Genomic DNA, 20,367 nt, shown 5'->3' on the forward strand with positions numbered 1-20,367 from the left:
GGTGCCAGAGCAGAGGATTTGTTCATCTGGTTTTTTGTTGGTTTGTTGGGTTTTTTTCTGTTGTGCTGCCGATTATGAACTGAAGCAATTAAGACAAATTAAGATGTTAGTATAATTGGGTTGGAAGCTCATCTCAGGAAGGAACCCTTGCTTAGCCCTTACACACCACGGCAGCCTCTGCAGCCCAGCTGGGGCACTGGGGCCAGGCTGGGTGATGCTTGGCTGGGCTGGCAGTCAGACATCCCAGAGCTGTTCCTGACAGGAAAGCTGCTGGAGCTGTGAGTCTGGGATGCTAAGGCAGTAGGGGGAAGCCGTGGTTTAATCTCCAGTAACCTCCATGCCCCTCTCCCCGCGGTGCTCAGCATTGCTGCACCCAGGGTGTGCAGAGAGGGGAACTGAAGGTGCTGAGATCTCTGTGCCAGGCTCTGACAGATTCCAATGATGCTTGGGATCAGCTTCCCAAGAGGCTTCAGGGGGAGATGTCCATTTGCACGTCCTGAATGGGACAAGAAAGTGTCCTGAGACAAAAGCCCAGCATGAAGCCCTGCACTACATCTCCTGCCAAGACTCAGTCTTGATCAACCTCTTGCTGGGGCAGCTTGAGAGATGTGAGCATCAGCTGTTGTGCCATAAATTCAGATGTAGTAAATTAACTGTGACAAATGGAGTCAGATTATGAAGGTCAAGTGCTTAAAAAAAAAAAAACAAACCAAAAATTTAAAATTGGTGAGCAATATTGGGCACACTTTGGTTGTAAACCATAAAGAGGTCTCGATGGTCTGAGTGTTGGGAGTGTGACAAACAGGGCCTAAAGGGCTTCTGTACTCTGAGACAGAGGGGACACTGCTAGTGGGAGCAAGACCCTTCCCTCAGGGTGGAGATCTCCCTGACTCCTATTTCAGGCCTTTCTCTTTTAAGATCTTTGCTCCTCCTGACCAAGACATGTGCTGAGCCAGTTTTATCAGGAGGTGGCATTGTCCTTGTGTCCTTACTTTGTCCCCTGTGCCCGTGCCTTGGTGCTGCAAGCTCAGGTCAAGTGGCAGTGGCTGAAGGAGCCTCCTCCAGACCCAGGCTCAGGAGCAGATGCAGGAGGGACCTGGGTGCTGGGTGCTCTCCCAGCTCTCTGCTGGGATGGAGCAAATTAAAAGCTTCTTCTTTCCCCCTCCTCAGGTTGTTTTTCCCCTCTCTGCTGAGGACAGAAAGCCTTGGTCAGTCCCCTGAGCATCCCTGGTGCTGCTGTGGGCATCTGGGGGGACCTGGGCTGGGGGGTGAGTTCCCAGAGGAGCCCCACAGTGCCCTGCAGTTGCATTGCAGCTTGTTTTCACAGAGATTAATTTAATATCAAATCTGATCTGACAGGGTGGTTTTTCAGCTGTGATGGTGTATTTGGGAAGCTTTCACAGAATATGACTGTTTTGCCTGCTGATAAGTACACGTTTCTCTTGGAGGTGGCTCTAGGACAGACAGGGTGAGGGCTGCTGCAGGGAGTTACACAATGTGGGCTTCCCAGAGGATGTTCTGCTGGGGCTGCCCCTCTTTGGATCCGTGGTTTGGATCTGTAGTTTGGATCAGTGTTTTGGATCCATGCTTTGGATCTGTGGTTTGGATCTGTAGTTTGGATCTGTAGTTTGGATCCGTGGTTTGGATCTGTGGTTTGGATCCATGCTTTGGATCCATGCTTTGGATCCAAGCTCAATAAGCAGCTTGCAGCTGAAACCTTTGTGCGTGGCAAAAGGCCAAGTGTTGAGTGCCCAAGGCACGTTTCTGCTGGAGATAATGTTATTTTTTTTTTACTTGAGCAGGATTTTGAACAGCATGGCACAGCTTTTGTTTCACCCTTGGTGTGCCATGCCCTGGCTGGGGGAGCTCCAGCCCCAGGAGACCCTGCCATTCATTTTCAGTGCAGGAGTTCTTCAGATGTTTGTAGGGGCTGCAGGTGACCTTGAGTAGAGGATTCTGCAGCATGGAAAACCTTGGGAGAACCAATTAGCAGCAGCAAAGGCTTGGAGATTACTTGAGAGGCTCCTATCTGGAGGAGCTGTGAGCAGCAGCCAAATGGAAGTGCTGGGATCGGGTTAATGGAATTTCATGCTAGGCTGAGCTCAGTGCAAGCCTCACACTCTCACATATTTCTGAAAATTAAAGCCAAATAAATTGTGAGATAGCTTTTACAAAGGGTGGTTCAGCAAATTTGAGAGCTCCTGCACCAAGGAGGAGGTACCGAGGTGCTGTGTTTAACAAAGGAGAGGTTTGGTGAGGCTCCTCACTGAGCAGTCTTGGTGGCAGCAGCCTGGGGGGCGGCAGGGGGAGTTTGCTCTGTCCTGCTCTGTGCCAAGGGGGTTTGTGGCCTGAACTGGCACCAGGGGGTGAGGAGGGACCGGGGTGGAACCAGATGAAAACTCTGTTTTACCTGAATCTCTTCATATTCACCCATCTGTTCCTGGAGAGGTGAGAGGCAGAAGCCAGCTTGGAGGGACAAGAGCTGGTTTAAGGTTCTGTCCTCTCCTGTGGATGGCTCAGAGCACGTTGGCACCAGCCAGCCCATGCCACATGCTTGGGACATCCCCAGTGGTTCCCTCCTTGGTGCTGTCCCTGTCACACTGATGGGAAGGTTCCCATAGCTCAGGGTCTGACCTGGACAGGAGATGCTTAACGGGGGATTTCAGGAGCACTCCTGGCTTTATAATGAGCTCTCTCCACAGTTGGTTTTTTTTTTTTCCTGTAACTTTTCCTGATTTCTTTCTTCCTGTCCCCTCTCCACCTTCACAGAGAGCCAAGATTGGAGCGGGGTCCAAAGCAGTGGATGAGAAGACAACAAATGCCATTTCCAAATTCGACAACAACGGGAGCAGGGATCGGATGAAACTCTCAGATTTCAATTTCCTGATGGTGCTGGGAAAAGGCAGCTTTGGGAAGGTCTGGTACAACCCCTGCCTGTGCTCTCTGTGTTTGACACGTGTGTCTCTGGTGTCTCTGAGCTGCTCCAGTGTGACCCATCCTTGCCCAGCTGGGAGCACTGGTGTCAGGGGAATGGGAGCCCAGTTTGTTCTGGACTGTGGGACTGCTGTGTCACAGTGGTGAAGACTGTGACTGGACCATCACAAAAATCACATATGTTTTTTGGGAAAGCAGGGTGTGTCTTTAAAGCTCTTTTTTTCATTTGGCTTTTTTTTTTTTTTTTTTTTTTTCCCTCTAATAATTAGAAATATCCATGAACATTTTAATTAACTTTCCAGACCGGTTATGAGTGGTAACAGAATTTAATTCTTCTAGTAATTATGTGACTTGAAGCCTTCATTTTTCTTGGGGTCTTGCCAACTTTGTCATGGTTTCCATTAGAAACACCAGTCCTTGGGTGGCTGCTGGGTCTTCACAGCCTGGAGCAGACAGGAGGCTGGGCTCCTTCTGATGTTTGCTGCTTTGGGTGATGAACTGGCAATTCCCTGATTAATAAATTGCCCTAATTGTAGGGAAATGGCTCTGCTCTGGGGCACACCTCTTGGGCAGGTGGCAGAGGTGAGGAGGGGATGCCAGGGGAGTGATGCTCACACATCACCTACTGAGCATAAGGTGCTCCCAGTTCCCTTCTCCAGCCTTTTGCCAACAATGTTGGAGGTCTGGGAGGTCCCAGTCTCTCTGGATATGTGTGTTTGCTCCCTTGGCTGAGGTGGAGAGCTTAGAGATCCCCTAAGCCATCTGGACAGAAGGAGAACAGAGAGCTCCTCATGGTCCCCAGTGTCAGCTCAGGGGTCCCTGGCAGGGATGCTGTGGGGAAGGGGGTGCAGTGGGGAGGGGAATGCTGTGGGAAAGGGGATGCTGTGGGGAGGGGGATGCTGTGGGGAGGGAGATGCTGTAGGGAAGGGGCTTCTGTGGGGAGGGGGATGCTGTGGGGAGGGAGATGCTGTGGGGAGGGAGATGCTGTGGGGAGAGGGATGCTGTGGAGAGGGGGATGCTGTGGGGAGGGGGCTGTGGGTGCCTGGTGCTTTCCAGCTTGGCTGTGGGTGGGCAGCAGAGGGAGCAGGAAAGCCCCACTCGTGGTGCCCTTGCTGCTCCCCAGCTGTCCCAGGTACACATCGCAGTCCCTGCATCCCTTCTCTCCCCTTTTGTCTCCCTCCCAACAGCCAATTAATCCCTTTGAAACTCTGTGCCTGGCAACTGGAAGATGTGTAGTTGTGGTTTCCCCCCCCCCCTCTTCCTCCCTTCTTTTTCTTTTAATTTGAGAAACATTTAGCAAACTCTTCAGTCGGGCTCACGGCTTATGTAAGGGAATGTGTGACAGAAACTGTTCCCTGGAACAGAATGTTATAAATATGCTAATTAGTGCTTATTAAACCAGCACGTTGGTTCCTCACCCTCACGTGTGCCACTGCCTCCCCATGGCTGCTCTCACCAGCACCCTGCTGCCTGTCCCCCAGCCTGGGGACACCCTGGTGGCACTCCCTAGGGTGCCCCTCCCAGGGGACACTTGGCTGCTGCTGGGTGACACGGAGGTGGGGAAGGGCAGAGGATCCGTGCTGTGCTGGCACTGGGATGCTGGGGACAGGAGCCCAGTTCCCTGCTCTTGGCAGCCCTGGGCATACTGGTGGTGGTGGTGGCAGTGATGTCCCCTCCAGGGCTGGCACTGCCTGCTTGGCACAGTGCTGCAGTCCCAGTCCCTGCTGCTGCTGGCTGGGAGAGCTCTCCCAGTATGAGCACACTGGTTTGGGTGGTTTTGAGACTCCTTAACCCTTTGGTACCTGGAGCTCTCAGGTTTGCTGCTTTGTACTTTTCCCTCTCCCCCACCAGAGCTGCCTGAGGGCTGGAGTGCCCCGGGGGAGTTTAATAAACTTGCATCTTTCTCCACATTCAGCATCAGGGTATCTCCAGTTTATTATGCTGGATCATTCCCAAGGAGATACTCTATATTACAGGAATAAATCAAGTTAAATATCGGCTTTTTCTGCATCAAAACCAAACCAAAACAAACAAACCCCCAAACAATAAAAAATCAAATTAAAAAATAAATAGAGGAGTGCTCTGGCAGCTGGAGGTCCCCACGGTGGGATGGAGAAGAGCTGTGGGCTGGGAAATAACTCAGGGACAGGGGCTCAGGTGTGCCTGATGCCAGCTCAGCGTCTCCAGCCCCAGGACACAGGGTGACTCTGGTGCTCCTTAGTGCTCTCGGGTCTCCCAGGCTGCCTGGGGAGCTGGGACTGAACCCCAGGAGTGGTACCAGAACCCCAGGAGTGGTAGCAGAATCCCAGGAGTGGTAGCAGAGCCCTGGGAATGGTACCAGAACCCCAGGAGTGGTGTCAGAGCCAGTCCTGCAGCAGACTGGCAGGAGGGAGATGCTCCTGGCTGGAGCAGGCAGCTCTTGGCACAGCCCACCCAGGGTGTTCTTCACTGTAATATAAATAGAGGGAAGTTAAATTCTGTGGCTTGCTCATATTTTTGCAGCTAATCAATCTGTTGTGCTCTCAAGCTGCCAGTCTTTTCCTGGGAGTTTTATGGTGTTTCTCTGAGTGGGGATGATTCTTATGCCTCTGCAGCTATGGATTAGCGTGGAGTGGGAGCCCCTTTCCGTGTCCTGTGATTATCTTATCCAGCTGTAAAATGCTTTCCTCTCCTCTCTGAGGATGCAGTGTGGCAGAGGGGTTGGTGGAGCACAGGGGCAGAGCTGTGTCTCAGGCTGCTGGGGATGCTCTGCAGCCCCTGGGCTTGTGCTGTGCCCCAGCTCCTCGGGTTGTGGCATCAGGGACCCCCAGCCCCTGTCACCTGCCCCAAGGCCACAGCAAGGGCAGCTTTGCTGTCCTCAGTGTCCCAAAAGTCCCCTGTGAGGCAGGCTCCTGTTCCTTCTGCCAGTCTGCTCCAGTCTGTGGAGCGTTTCAGTTCCACCCTATTGATGTTGACTTCTCGTAATTTATTTTTCAAACCACCCAAACTCCTGCTCCTGATGTGACTGGAGGATTTCTGCAGACTCTTTCAAATGGAAAGCAATTTATTTCCACTGGGTGCTCAGATGTAACGTGATGAGAGAGTGCGAGGAGGGGAAATGGGAGGCAAAAGTCTGGTTTCAGTCTGTTTATTTTGCCAGCAGCTTGAGGAGCAGCTCACACAGATGGAGCCTGGTGGAAGGGTTTGGGGACCCTCCCAGAAATTTGGGGATTAATGAGGGAAATGTGCACCAGCAGCAGCAGTGCATCCCAGGCCTTGTCATAAATAAACCTGCAGATGGGTTCAAATGGGAGGTTGTGGGGCTCAGACATCAGCCTTGGACTGAGCTCCTGGAGGTGAGGAGGTGGCAGGGAAGTGGATATGTCACTCCTTAGACTTAGGGATCCTAAATAATTGTGGAAATATACTGGCAGCAGTTTTCTGCATCATGTGGCACCTAAAGCCTTTCAGGGCTATAAAGGGAGCTGCAGGACGATAAGTGAGCCATTCTTTTTAACCCTTGGCCGTGGCAAGCTGGACGTGTTGCAGATCCATGTTTGCCTTTGTGTGTCTGTCCCAGGTGATGCTGGCAGAGAGGAAGGGCACGGATGAGCTCTATGCTGTTAAGATCCTGAAGAAGGATGTGGTGATCCAGGATGATGATGTAGAGTGCACGATGGTTGAGAAGCGTGTCCTGGCTCTCTCTGGGAAGCCCCCGTTCCTGACCCAGCTCCACTCCTGCTTCCAGACCATGGTAAGTGCCAGAGCTGCAGCCTGGCCCTGGGCAGAGCAGGCTGGGATCTGCTGGGCCCTGAACATGGAGTGGGGGGAGGCTGAGACTTTGCAAAATGGATTTTGGTCACTTTGCTTCACTGGTGAGTTTGGCAGCCACCCTCTGCTAGAGACCCAGCATCACCAGTTACCTGGGACTGGTGCCCTGTGGAGTGGCTTCAGGTTGCCAGGACTTCTGCCCTGGCCATCTATTTTGGATTCCCCAGCACATACCTTTGGGGTTTTTTTCCTGGACTGCTGTTTGCAAAAGCATCCATGTTACCTCCTGCCTTGGTACCCTCAGAGCTTGCTCTGCTTGCTTGCAGAAATATCCCCACGGCCAAACCACGTGTGTGTTAAACTGGAGGTGGTCACATAGGGTGTCTGCAGCTCTGAGGTTGCTCCTCAGGGAGCTGCTGGTGGCCTTGGATGTGAATTCCCAGTCCCTGGGGTGCCCTCCCAGCCAGGCACCTCCCTTATCATTCAACAGCAAAGTGCTGAGCTTTTTTTCTCAGGCTTCATTCTCGTGATCAGAGATGGTGAGGAGAGGGCAAAACCTGATGCAAACCACAGGAAATTCAGTTTGAAATGGGCACAGGATTGAGTTTGTACAAATCAGAGGCAGGGAGTGGGAGTGGGGACCTTCAAAGCAATCTCTGCCCAGGCACCAAGCAGCCTCTTAATGAAAACGTCCAGGCAGGTGTCAGCAGGAGCAGAGAGAGGGAACCAGCAGAGCCCTTTAGAACGATGACAATGCTGTCCAGGAGGATTACATTTTAATATTATCCCAGAAATTTCATTTACCAAACACATTCAGTGTATTTAAAGCCCGAGGACCGGCTTTGCAGCATGGTAATCAAAATGTAGCAGGAGAAGCTATTTCACACAGCATCTCCCCAGCATCTGAAGTGAGTCAGCACGGGATTATTCCTGGCAGACCTATAGTAGCTTAATAGTAATCGTATTTGTAATGTAATCAAAATGTATAGCAGGGTGTATTATCGAGTGCTGGCACAAAGCACTTGGATTCCTGGGAGCACAGAGCAGAGCACACGGCTCAGCCAGGGCTGGGGGGGGGAGCAAAGCCCTAAACCTGGGGTTTATAGAATACATGAGATCAAGCAAGGAGATTGCTCCTGCCTGGAGCTGAGAGAGGAGAGGCCCTGAGCTGAGGGATCTTAGGGTGCTCTGAAGAGGTCCTGGGCTCCTGGGAGGGGGGTGAAGTCCCTGGGTGAGCTGTGCCTTCCTGACAGCCTCACATCCCAGGGGCTCAGCACCAAAGGGCACCCAGACATGAGCTGTACCATGGATGGGGAACTGGACTGCTGTCCTGGGCCAGACTCTTGTTCTCTGGTTCCTGGGGGGGAGTCAGGCAGGAGGAGAACCCAGCAAGGGCTCTTTGGAAGGGGGTGGGTGTTGGAAGGAGCCCCTGGGCTGCCCAAGGAAGCAGGGGGTGTTTTACCAGCCCCGTGCCAGTCTCCATGGTGGGTATTTATGGGTTGGTAACTGGCTGTTGCTCAGTGAGTCGACATGCTTCGAGCTTTGACAGACCCTATCCATTCCTGCCATTGAGAAGAGCCAGGACAGCTCTGTGTCCCCATCCCTCTCCAGCCTGGAGCCTGCCCAGCCATCTGCCAGCCCTACTCAGGGTTTTTTTTTCTCTGAAGCACCAGCACTCTTCTCCACCTGAATAAGGAAAGCTTAAATCCTGCTTTTAGAGCTCAGCTGGCTGTTTCAAGAGACCATCTTTTTCAATATTCCTCCTTCCTGAAGCTGTTGATGGATTTAGGGAGCAGCAGCTGGAGGGGTGCACACGGAGCCTTTGCTTCCCAGTGCTGGCGTGGCAGTGGCTGCTGAAGGTGACATTGCCTGCCCCAGCTGGATATATGCCATGGCAGAGACAGTCCTTTACAGAGGGGAATGCTCTGAAATTCCCAGTCATCTGAGAAGCCAGGATCTCTTTTCCCTCTCCCCCTGTTGTACCCAGCCTGGCTGCCCCCTGGGTACCACACATCTGGTGCCACCCCTGGGGGTGATGGAGGAGCTGAGTACCCCCCCTATAGCCCTTATTATGGAAATGCTGACATTTGCATATCTTCTGGGCTCCTTCTCCTGTCTTAAAAGCATGGCAAAGTTTATTTAATGAGGGAGTGAAGAGTGGGAAATGTTGTGGATGATTATATACTGCTGCTAGCCTGAAGCTCCTGCAGTGCCCAGCCTGCCTGGTTTGCCTTTGGTTATCCAGGACTTGGGCTGAGCCTGGGGATGTCTTTGGGTTCCTACATGTCAAGGCCCCAAAGCTGGTGTTTGGAGGCTGTAGAAAGTTGCTTGTTGTAAGAAGGATGAGCCCAGCTTGGCGCTACACCACATTCTGCTCTTTTCATCCACAACTGGCATTGTGGTCAGAGGTCTGCTGGCAGGGAAGACCCACTCAGATGCATTCTGTGTCCCACCCTGATGGTCCAAGCTGTTGTTTCTCCATCTGAGAAATGTCCTGCAATGGTTTGGGTTGGTGGTTTTGGCAGTCTTGCACAACCTGGTACATCTGTGGAGTGGACTGCACGTGAACACAGGCTCCACCTGCACCCCTCAGGCAGGGCATGATGAGAATTGTACTGCCCCAAAAAATACAGCCAGGAGCTGCTGGTTGCCTTGGTCCTTACTTCTGACTCCTGCAGATTCCCTGCTCTAATAATTCTGCTTTGGTTTTTTGTTTGTTTGTTTTTTTTTTAATCCAGGATCGCTTGTATTTTGTGATGGAATACGTGAACGGAGGGGACTTGATGTACCAGATCCAGCAGGTTGGGAGGTTTAAAGAGCCACATGCTGTGTAAGTTCAGCAGCCCTTGTTTGGCAGCTTCAGGGTAGATATTTGACAGACCTTTGTCGAAGAGCTGGAAATTTAATCCAAACCACAGGCTTTTTTAGTCCAAGTCCTGGGCAGAAAGGGAGGGGAAGGAAGGACAGCAAGAGCTGGAGGGTGCAAGAGGATTCTGGGCTGAGCCTCCAGCTCATCTTTGGGGCACAATGCTCTTGTTGGTAGGTAAATAAAAGCACCAGGCAGGGAGGTTTGGAGGCTTCCTGGAAGACAGAGTGGGGGTGGGTTTGACTTGGTGTTTTGCACTCTGGCAGAGTCCTCTGAGAGCCAGAATGTTCTTGAAGGAAAGCAGTGGTGCTGCATGTTATCTCCTCGGCCTCCCTGGGATGACAGATAACTTTTCAAGCCTCATTGCCAGCACACAGGAACCAAAAGCTGTAGGTCTCAGCTCTCACTTAATGAGAATTTGAGTAACAAGAAGTGACAGTCCCTGCCAGCCCCCAGCAGGCTGATCCCATCCCTGCCCCATCCCAGCAGCGGTGTCACCCTGTCTGATACTTGTCTGCTGTGGTTATGGTGTGGCTGTCTTTTTCCTTTTGGTCACGTATGCCCAGAGTGTTTCACTCAGTGAGACTGGATCTGCAAGGTTTCCATTTTGATTCATCTCCTGCAATTATCAGCCCTCCTCTTAAACCTTTTCCTTTCAGATTCTACGCAGCAGAAATTGCCATCGGGCTCTTCTTCCTGCAGAGCAAAGGCATCATCTATAGGTATGTGAGGGAGTTCCTGCCTCCCCTGGGGACCCCAGAGCAATGATGAGATGGCCCTGATGAGCTCTGGGGCTCCCACAGCCCCACTGCACCTCTGCCCCACTGACCACAAGGCTCTGCTCCCTGCCACTGCCACCACTGGCTCTGGCAGCTGCCATCAGGTACCATCAGCTCCCATCAGGTACCCTCAGGTATCATCTGCTGCCATCAGGCACCATCAGCTGCCATCAGCTGCCATCAAGTACCTGCAACCCAAACAGAGCTGGGAGCTCCTATGTGTTTGTGTTTGGAGAAGGTTCTTTGTCCCCACTTGCTAGGAAAGCAGCTTTGGTTCCTCCCTCAATGCTATTCTCTCCATGGGACAAGAACCCTCACTGGCTGCTCGGTTCTGATCCCCGGGTTCTGCTGCAGGGCACTATTTCCTTACCACTGACACCAGAGCTTACACGTGGCTCATGCTGAGAGCAGCAGGGCCAGGCTGTCACTTCTGGTTCAGACCCAAACACTCCTTTCCCATTCACAATATGATCCCAGTATCCAGCCTCAGCCATGCCTGCTGCTCCAGCACTGGAACCAGTGTCCTGCTGCTCATCCCTGCTTGCAGGATTCCCAGAGCCCAGAGCATAGTATCCCAGTGGGTGTCAGATGCCATTAAGTGTGGCCAGGGATCAGAGACCTGGTTGATGGGTGTTTTGATGGGGGAGCAAAGCTCTGGTGATGCAGGGACTTGTGCTGAGTCAGTGCTTCTTCAGTGCTGAGGAGCTTTAAGAACCCTTTGATCTGCACAGGCACAAAAAAATAAAAATCTATGATTTTTTAGATGAGAGCTTTCTGTCCTACACTTAAAAGTGTTTTGCCCAGCATGGTGTTCCTCTGGGTTGAAAGTGAGCTGAACACTTCATCCTGACTGATCTCTGAATAATTTTATTCATTTCCCCAAACATCCTAGAAAGAAGCCAGAGCCCACCCTGCAGAGAGCCCCTGGAGCCAGGCAAGGTGTGCCTTGATCTCTGACTCCATGCCTGGTGTTGCTTTCTCTCTGCAGAGACCTCAAGCTGGACAACGTGATGCTGGATAGCGAGGGGCACATCAAGATTGCAGACTTTGGCATGTGCAAGGAGAACATCTGGGATGGGGTGACCACCAAGACCTTTTGTGGCACCCCAGACTACATTGCACCCGAGGTAGGGGGTGGGGAAGGGCTGGGGATGCTCCGGACACCTGGTCTGGGGCTCCTTTCCATGGGGTCACCTTGCTCTGGGACCATTTCTGAGACAAACAGGGACATCAGTGGAGTCACTGGAAGGTTAAACCCTTCAGCACTGTCCATCCCCCAAAGGCTACAGCTGCCTGGAAAGACACAGGGGTGCTGGACCCTGCACACAATGCTCCTGGCTGGTCTCCCTGCAGAGGGTTTTCCCTCTCTGGGTGTTTTTCCCACCCTCTGCCACTGACATTCCCGTGCCTGTCCCATCCTTGCCACCCTCCAGCCCACCCAGGGAAGCTCCTTGCACACCTCCTGGAAAAGCCAAGCCCAGGAGCTCTGGGCTGTGACAGCACAAGGTGCCTGGTGGGGAGGGGAGGAAGATGAGTGAGCAGTGGGTAATATTTCCATGGGAAATGGAAAGCTTTAGATCTTTGCAGCTTGCTTGGTGGCTGGCTCCCTATCTGCACTGCTAGATTGCTCCAAAATTGCTTTGCTTTTGGTTGTTACTCATGTGATGGAGTCACATATGACACTTCCATGAAGTGCTGGATGGCTGCAATTTAACATCAGACATGTGAAATTCAGGTAGGTGATTATTCCCAAAGGCCTCTTCCCTTAACACAGAAATACCCCTCTAAAGCCTTCTCAGCCTGCTGGCTTTTCAGTGATGAGATTAATATTTATTCACTTCAATATTTTAGAGAAAGAGGGATTCTTTGCTGGGACATAGTTGGATGTGCTTGTATGATAAATCACACCGGTTTGCTGCAGCCAGAGAGATTTTTATTACTTGTTCAAATGTCCATCACATATCCTCATCCCACCAGGATTAATGCTGCTGCTCTGGTGGCACACAGCTCAGTTGCTGGGTGTGATTAATACTCTTTCAGAGCGGGACAAATGGTCACTTCTCTCAGTATTTGCCTGAGTGTTATCACTTAAATTCCTATTTTCTCCTCCTTGCTCTAATTTTTTTTTTTTTTTTTACCAAAAGAAATACAGAAAATGGGAAATTAGGATGTAAATCACCAGGGTACCCAGGAATGGTACTGAAGGCTGCTCCCAGAAGGTCTCCAAAGAGTGAATAAAAAAAGCAGCCCTGAGTTTGTAGGGAGCACAGGGGTGTGCAGCTCCAGAGCCCTTCTGGACCCTGCCTCCTCCCCTTGGGAAGCTCTGATGCTCCCCAGCCAACGTGTCTTCAGGGTGAAAATGTCCTGTGATTTGCTTGACCCAGTTTAAGGGCTTTTTCCATTCCAAGGTACAGCTTCAGGTGCCAAGGTGACACTGAGTGCAAATGGCCCCACCTGTGTCACTGCCTCTGAACAAAAAGTTCTTCAGCCAGGGGGGCTTTGACCTTCCCTGCTGTGCAGGTCACAGAGAGTCCTTTCCTGCAGGGATTTCTTCCTCTTTTCTCTTAAAGGCCTTTCTCATGGGAACACACCTAATTTTCCCAGAGCACTCGTAAATCCTCCCACAAACAGGAGGGGGGAACTTCAGGTGCACTTGGTGAGGAATTTCCAAGCTGAAACTTGATGTTTGATCTCATCAGGACGTGGGACACTTGAGGCCCCTGGAGCTGTACCCCAGGTTTGGCCATGGCTGGAGGGGGAGCAGGAGAGAAGAGGAGATGTTTGGTGTCAGTCCTGGTCTCTGCTGGGTCCTGGTGCTGATGCTCAGAGGATGGAACCTGGCTCACACCTCAAGGTGTCTCCAGGTCACATCCTGGTGGGCACTCTGGGGTCTTTTGTGAGGACTCTGGAGATGCAGACAGTGCCCTGGGGCTGCGCTGGAAGCAGCCCATGGGGACCTGGTGGCTCTGTGCCCTCTCTGGTGCTCAGCATCTCCTTTGCATTTGCACGGGAGCAGGGGAATCTTTGCAGAATATAATTCTGTGATTAGGATGAATAAATGGCATCATTGTTTTGCATCAAGTAGCAGATGGCAGAGCCCAAGGCGTGTGACAGCCACTGAGATGCCACGATGCCAGCAGCTGGAGCAGAGCTGTGAAGCAGCAGGACAGGGCAGGGCAGGGACACCCATTTGTAGGGTGTTTAGTGAGGGATGTTCTGGGAATGAATTATGGAAAGCAAAGTGGCTGCCCAGACTGCAGAGGGGTTTGGCTGTGTCACAGGGCCACTGCCATCCCCCTAGGGACAGCCTCTGCCTCCGGGTTTCAAACCTCCTCAGAAAGACAAAATAAACCCCAAGGAGCATCTGGGTAAGGCTGAGTGGCTGCTGCTCCTGCTTCAACACTCCTGGCTGGGAAAAAGCTGCAAGAAGACAACAAATATGACAAATCTGCATCTGAATCAGAGTGAATCTGTCTCAAATGACAGTGAATATCCTGAGTTTTTTAATACTTAGTGCACGTGATTTTTGAGAATTACTGAGCCCTTTACCTCTCGTGTTCTGTTTCCCACCATTCAGGGACTGGTGTCTCAGTAAATAATCTTGTCCTTCTGACCCAGCTACAGCTTGAAATTAGTTTGCATCGTGCCAACAAGTTAAAAAGGGGACGATAATCCTGCTGTGTGTGTTGTTTCCAGATAATTGCATATCAGCCCTATGGGAAGTCTGTGGACTGGTGGGCATTTGGAGTCCTGCTCTATGAAATGTTAGCTGGCCAGGTAATTGAAATTTAATTGGTTCCTGTTTTGGGGTTGTGTTAAATGCCATCCTGATCTGGGGTGTAACTGGTTCCATTGCTGGCACCTGGTGGGGTCAGCTCCTCAGCACTGGGGGTGAAGCCCTGGGATGCAGCCCTGGGAACTGGGATGCTGGGTTGGTGTGGGGCTGGTTCTGTGGGTGAGGATCCCAGCAGCAAAGGGAAGCTCCAGGATCCAAGGCTGGGGCTGAAGCTCTGTTTGCTTTGCTCCAGGCTCCCTTTGAGGGGGAAGATGAAGATGAGCTCTTCCAGTCCATCATGGAGCACAACGTAGCCTACCCCAAGTCCATGTCCAAGGAGGCTGTGGCAATCTGCAAAGGGGTAAGGGCTGCCCTTCCACCTCTGGGAGGTGGGGTGGGGTCTGTGCTGCCCATGGGGTCCCAGCAGCCCCTTGCCCTCCTTGCCTGAGTCCCTGCAGGCTCCCAGCACAAGGAGCACCTGACAGAGCTCAGTCCTGCTCCTAGAAGCTCTCAGCTTGTGTTACTTTGTGTGTATGTACTAAAAGCAATTTGAAATAACAGCTCAACCCTTCCTGTGCCTTCACGCTGCCCCGAGCAGAAGCGTGGGTGGGGGTTGAGGGGTCTGAGGTCAGAAGATAACAGGGATGTGGGAGCTGAGGGCATCTGCTCAGAGACCTCCTGCCCATTATGTGACAACTGGGGAGGTTTATTCCATCTTTGACTGGAAAGAAAAAGGCTGCCTAGAGAAAAGAAATGTGATTTCTGAGTAGTTTTTCTCGGGTCAGATGCAAAGCCTTCATCCTGCTGGGGGTTCCATTGAGCTCTGCTGAGCTGCCCCTCGTGAGAACTGAAGTTCAGTGCTGGTCTCTGGCTCTCTTTGGGCACTGCTTTCATTACAATCATTTGCAGGGAAGGGCAGTGTTGCCCATTGTCCTGAGCTGTGTCTGGGCCTAGGCAAGACTTGAGTGCATTCTGAATTAACCTGGGAGGTGGTGGCTGAAGGCACATGGTCCTGGTCCTGGTCCTGGCCCCGGTCCTGGTCCTGGTGCTCTGTGTGTGGTTCTTGCTTGGGGCTGAGCCTCCTCTCAGCCCCCCCATGTCAAACAGTGCTATAAATACATGTTTGTGTAGGAACTTAGAAAATGTTTGCTTTTAATAGTTAATATTTAAAATGTCTGAATGTTCCATCTCTCAAAATAGTGCTCCCATCCACAAATGACACATCTTGTGTTCAGCTCTCCCACTGCGGCATTTCAAAGCCTCTGCTGGCGTTGCCAGGATCCCGAGTTGGAGTTGGAGAGGAACATTCCCTCATCCTGGGGAGAAAAGCTGCTGCAGGGGTTCCCCCAGGGAGGGGATGCTCCCCAGGCCAGGCAGCAGGACACAGTGCTATGGGACCTGAGCTCAGACACTGCTGATGGAAGGGGGGATCCCCACAACCATCCCCACCTCTCCCATGCCTCTCGCTGGTTTGGTTGGGACATCAGGGGAAAGTCCTCTGGTGGCTGGGTAGCAGGAGGGGAGGTTCCTGGTGATGCTGAACATCCTCATCCCCAGGGGCCCCTCTCCCTGTCAGCTTTGTTTCCTGTTGCATCAGTCAGAATGTGAGTGCTGTAAATAGAGGAGCAGAGACCGGGAGTGCAGAGTCTGCTGGGTGTAGCTGGAGTGGCTTTTCTCACTTCTGGAGCTGTGAGGCTGCATGGGAGGACATTTAGCCATGCAGGGAGGACTTGGTTCTTGATAAATCCCTGTATTATTTTGCAGTGAGGTGGTGGCTGTCTTTGTACAACTGTTGTTTCAGAGAAGTGCACAAAAACTCGTGACATTCTTTGCTGCCACCAAACTGTTACGCCAGAAAATTTAATTAAAAATACATGTGGTATTTAAGAACTGTCAGCATGAGCAAGCTGGAAACAATTTGAGTTTTCTCTTGGATTAGTGACATATGTCTCTGTTAATCATGGGGACATCGAGGCCAGGCTGGGCTGGTACACGTGGGTCTTCCAGGAGGGCACAAACCCATCCCGATGGACAAGCCCTTGGAGAGGCCTCTGCTCCCAAATGTCAAAGGTTTGGTATTTGCTCTCCAAACAAATTCTGCAGCTCCCATGCAGCTTCTCCCCAGAGTGCCAGTGCCAGTGCCAGCGCCAGTCATCACTTACTGCTGCACAGCTCAGAGATGAGAAGCATTTGATCCTGAAAGCCTTGTATTGGCTTGAGCCAAGAAACAAGTGTTAATCAGAGACAGTTGGCTGGGAAGCAAACTGGGGAGTTAACAGAACACAGCTCCTTGACTTGACAGTCAGCATCAATTAGCAGATCAAATGAAGCATTTCCCTCCTCTGCTGTCAGCTGGGGATTTTTTTCTGAAGGCTGATGTTGGAGCTGCTCTTTCTGTGGTGCAGGTAGCTCAGCTTTGCTCTCTGGAGCAGTGTGTGTGTGCAAGCCCCAGCCAGCCACTTCCCATCCCATCTGTGCTGGAGCAGAGCGGCCCTTTCCAGGTGAACAGATTGCCCAGGAATGTGAGCTCCCTCTTTCATCCCTGCCTGGCAGCAGAGGCACAAAATGTCAGGTTTTCTGCAGGGATGTCTGCAGGTACCCTGAAAGGCTGCAGGGATGGTGCTGCCTGGGCAAAGTGAGGGGTTTACTGCCTCTGGCTGGGGCTAAAGGGCTGGGCTGGGGCTGGGATTTGCTGCCAGAGGGTGGGTGGCAGTGCTGTGGTGTGCTCAGGCTGTGTGGTGGGGTGGTGAAGGGATGGGATGGGCACAGGGCAGGAGGTCCTGGCAGGGGCTGCTTCCCCTGAGCTGTGCCATCTCATCAGACATGGGCACAGCTTCACCTTGGTGCTCAGTGTGCTGCTGCTACATGAGGCCCATCAGTGCATGGCATCCACTTGTGCTGAGACAAAAAATGAAGCAAAGTAGTTGAAGCCAGATTTGCATTCCAGACATCAGCTGCACCATTACAGGTGACTGGGTGTAGAGCATCCTTCCTTCTCTGCAGAAGCCTGAAGGGTTTTCACTGTGGTAGGATGGGGATTAAGTCACTTTGCTCCTGTTTAATACAAACAAAGCTCAGCAATTATTCCATGTAAGCCAGCAGATTCCATCTCTATGTTTATGAGGTCCTATAGATCAATAACAGATGGTGCCTTCATTCTCACGTGCATAAAAAGCACAATAGTAAAACAAGAAAATCCAATTTCTGGATGCATGCATTGAAAATACTGCATAACTGCACTGTGGCACAGCTCTGTCCAGCTTTGCAGGCTTGAAACCTTTTGTTTCTTTTGGGGATGTGTCAGGCTCAGCAATGGGTGGGCAGGTTTCTCTGCTCTCTGGACTGGGTGTTTGCAGGTGTTGCAGATCTGTGGGTGCCCCAACCCTCCTGGAGATCCAGGGAGGCACCAAGGCTCTCTTGCAGACCCCCAGCCCAGGGCAGGGTCAGGCTGCAGAGCTCTAGGATGAGGTGCAACTGCCCTGCATTTATAGAGTCAGCCTTTTGCTGCAGGTGCACTGCTCACATTGTGCTTATCAGCATCTGACACAGCTCAGGAATCCCCACCTGATCTCCAAACCCAGCTCAAACAATGCCCCTGGGATATGAGTGTTTGTACAGCCCTTTTTTCCCCTGGCCCATCTCACCCTTGTTACTGAGCCAGTGAAAAGGAGAATCTGAGATGATCAACACTCCTACTGAACTGTTTGCACTTCGTTCTCCAGTTCTCTCTTTCCTGAGAAATGTGCCTCTTGTCTGTGCTGCTGCAGCTCCATGGAAATGGGGATTCAGCTTCTAGGGCTCAGGAAGGTTTCTGAGGGCAAGTTGTTCATCTTAAATAGGCAGTGGCTTTTAAAAGTTAATAGTGCAGCTGCTGAGGAGTTTGCTCCCAAGCTCAGGGACTGCTGAGCAGCTTTGCTTCTGTCCTCGTTCCTCGGTGAGCCAGGTTCATTCCCAGAGGAAAAGGGGATGTGCTCATCCCAGCCAGGGCTCCTGGGCTTGTGATGTACTTGCCTGCTGGCATCATCAGCATCCTCTGTCCCTGGGGCTGCTCTGCCTTTCCCTTTGTCCTCTGCTTTGGGCACCAAACGCAGCAAGAGGAGCCGGGAGCCCCTGGTGGGGTCAGCATCATTGGGGGCCCCAGCACCTAGGGGACTCCTTCAAGCAGATATCTTGGAAAGCTGCTGGAGACTCCGTGAGTGACTGTTCCTTCCCCTCCTCTCCCCAAGCTGATGACGAAGCACCCTGCCAAGCGCCTGGGCTGTGGTCCGGAGGGGGAGCGGGACATCAAGGAGCACGCGTTCTTCCGCTACATCGACTGGGACAAGCTGGAGCGCAAGGAGATCCAACCTCCCTTCAAGCCCAAGGCTGTAAGTGGGGCTGCCCCAGGGGGCTTTCCCCCTCCTTCTCCCCCTCTCCCAGTCTCTGTCCATGGGCTGGAGCAGCCGTTTCCCTGCTGCTTCCCAATCTGCTCCTCAGGTTCAGCACCGTGGAGCCTCTGCTGGGAAGGAGATGAGCTCCTGGCCACCTCGTGTTCAGCTCCCAGCTTTGTTGTGTTGTCTGTCTGTTACCCCGTGGATCCGATTTTCCCTCTCTTTTTTCTTAAGCTAAACAGGTCTCTGTTGGTTGGTTGTTGGGTTTTTTTTTTCAATCTAAACCTTCTTTCAACACCTAGCTCAGAGCTGTGCTGTGTCCCGAGGGCACTGGAGCTGTTTTGCACTCCCCAGTTTCTCTCCCAGGTGAAGCAGTGGAAGGCTGGGGCTGGGCTGGTGGGTGCAGAGGAGCCCAGGAGCTGCTCCCTCTGTCCCTGCTGGGCTGTGGGACACGGGGGTCGTGAGTGAAGAGGGATGGGGTGTGTGTGCTGGGAGTGTGGGGCTGGGGGAGGATCAGCTGCCAGCAGCCAAACTGGGGCTTGGGCACGAGTCATCTGGGAGGTGTTTGGTAAAAATTTCCTTGTCTGCTTCTGGTTCTGCCTCCTTTGCCAGGGACCACAGAGACTCGGGGAAAGGGATATCTCTCCCTGGATTATTTTATGTCTCTGTCACTGGTGGGACTGGCAGGCTCTCTGAGTCTCCCCATGATGTCCCAAGTCCTTAAGGCAGGGGTTATACACACGTGTCTGCCTCCTGCACGCTGTCAGCTGCTCTGCCCTACTTGGGCACTGGTGTTTTACAGAAATCTGTGAGTCCCAAGTTACCCATGAGCTGCATGGGTCAGGATGGTAATGATGGAGCTGGGGGCACTGCACATTCTTAATCATCACAGACCCCACCCTGGAGTCCAGGGATGTTCCATGTATTTAACTGAGGCTTCCCTGCCCTTAACACCTCTGGATACATCTGCTTTTCCTCTGCCTTGGAGTAAAGCTGTTGTTTTGAAGGGACCCCTTCAGTGCTTGGAAAAACTCCACTTCCAGGGAGAACATGGAGTGGGAGTCCCTTTGGTGCAGGGTGTTTGGCTCCTGCAGTTCTCCTGCCTGGAAATGCCTCTCTGCTCCAGCAGCTTCTTCCCTTCTGCTGGGGATGGCTGCCTGGTTTCCCTCCCCTGGGAAGGAATGGGATCCTTGGGCCATCAGAACCTCTGGGGTCTGCATCTCACGGTGCATCCCTGCCAAAGCATCTAGGGCTGTCTCTGCACACCAGGGTTTGCTGGCTCTGGTGGGACCTGTGTGCCAAGGGTACTGGGGATGGAGTGGGTGTGCTGGGAGTGGGAGGGCTGAGCCCCTTCCTCCTGGATCCAGCTGCTTTCCCCCCCCCAGTGCTCGCTGCCCCATGGAGCTGCTGCCCCTTCCCTTCCTTCCTGAGCAGATCCCAGGCCACGCTCTGGGCTGTGGCTTCTGGCACGGGGTTCTTTGGTGGCTTAGAGGCAAAAGCAATTGAATTCTGTCAAAAGTGCTCCCTCACTGGTTTTACCTTTTAAAATGTCCAATTTTTGTCCTGCTTTAGAGGTCTGGTTTCCTTGGAAGTCGGTGTGGTGCTGGAGCTGGGGAGGGGAGGGTCAGCTGCCAGCTGTCACATCTCACCTGGGGGCTGGTGCTGGGGAAAATTCTCCATTTGATAAACCAGGAAGATTAGCAGAAAAGTGGGCATGAGAGATTTGGGATTTAGGTAGGATTAAGACGACTCAGGTGCCTGCTGATAGCTGATATTTCAGCAGCATTGCATCTGTGCTGGAAAATGCTGCTTCCTGGCCTGCCAGTTGTGAGTGCAGAGCAGAGCAGCAGAAATGGAAATCAGGCTTTGGCACCTTCCCCATGTGCTTGGGTG

The 20,367-nt window shown here is 52.3% G+C and overlaps 1 protein-coding gene across 2 annotated transcripts in view; it reads left to right on the forward strand.

Moving 5' to 3' along the window:
* Positions 1-20,367, forward strand: part of PRKCB (protein kinase C beta) — an 83,225-nt gene that overhangs the window by 51,530 nt on the left and 11,328 nt on the right. For both annotated transcript variants that reach the window (XM_030459940.1, XM_030459939.1), the window contains exons 9-16: positions 2,770-2,916; positions 6,494-6,667; positions 9,423-9,514; positions 10,210-10,272; positions 11,318-11,456; positions 14,026-14,106; positions 14,358-14,465; positions 18,331-18,471. In XM_030459940.1, the coding sequence (XP_030315800.1) occupies positions 2,770-2,916; positions 6,494-6,667; positions 9,423-9,514; positions 10,210-10,272; positions 11,318-11,456; positions 14,026-14,106; positions 14,358-14,465; positions 18,331-18,471 (945 nt within the window). The remainder of the gene's footprint in view (positions 1-2,769; positions 2,917-6,493; positions 6,668-9,422; positions 9,515-10,209; positions 10,273-11,317; positions 11,457-14,025; positions 14,107-14,357; positions 14,466-18,330; positions 18,472-20,367) is intronic.

This window comes from Calypte anna, chromosome 14, assembly GCF_003957555.1.
Source record: "Calypte anna isolate BGI_N300 chromosome 14, bCalAnn1_v1.p, whole genome shotgun sequence".
In the NCBI taxonomy this organism is placed as follows: Eukaryota; Metazoa; Chordata; class Aves; order Apodiformes; family Trochilidae; genus Calypte; species Calypte anna.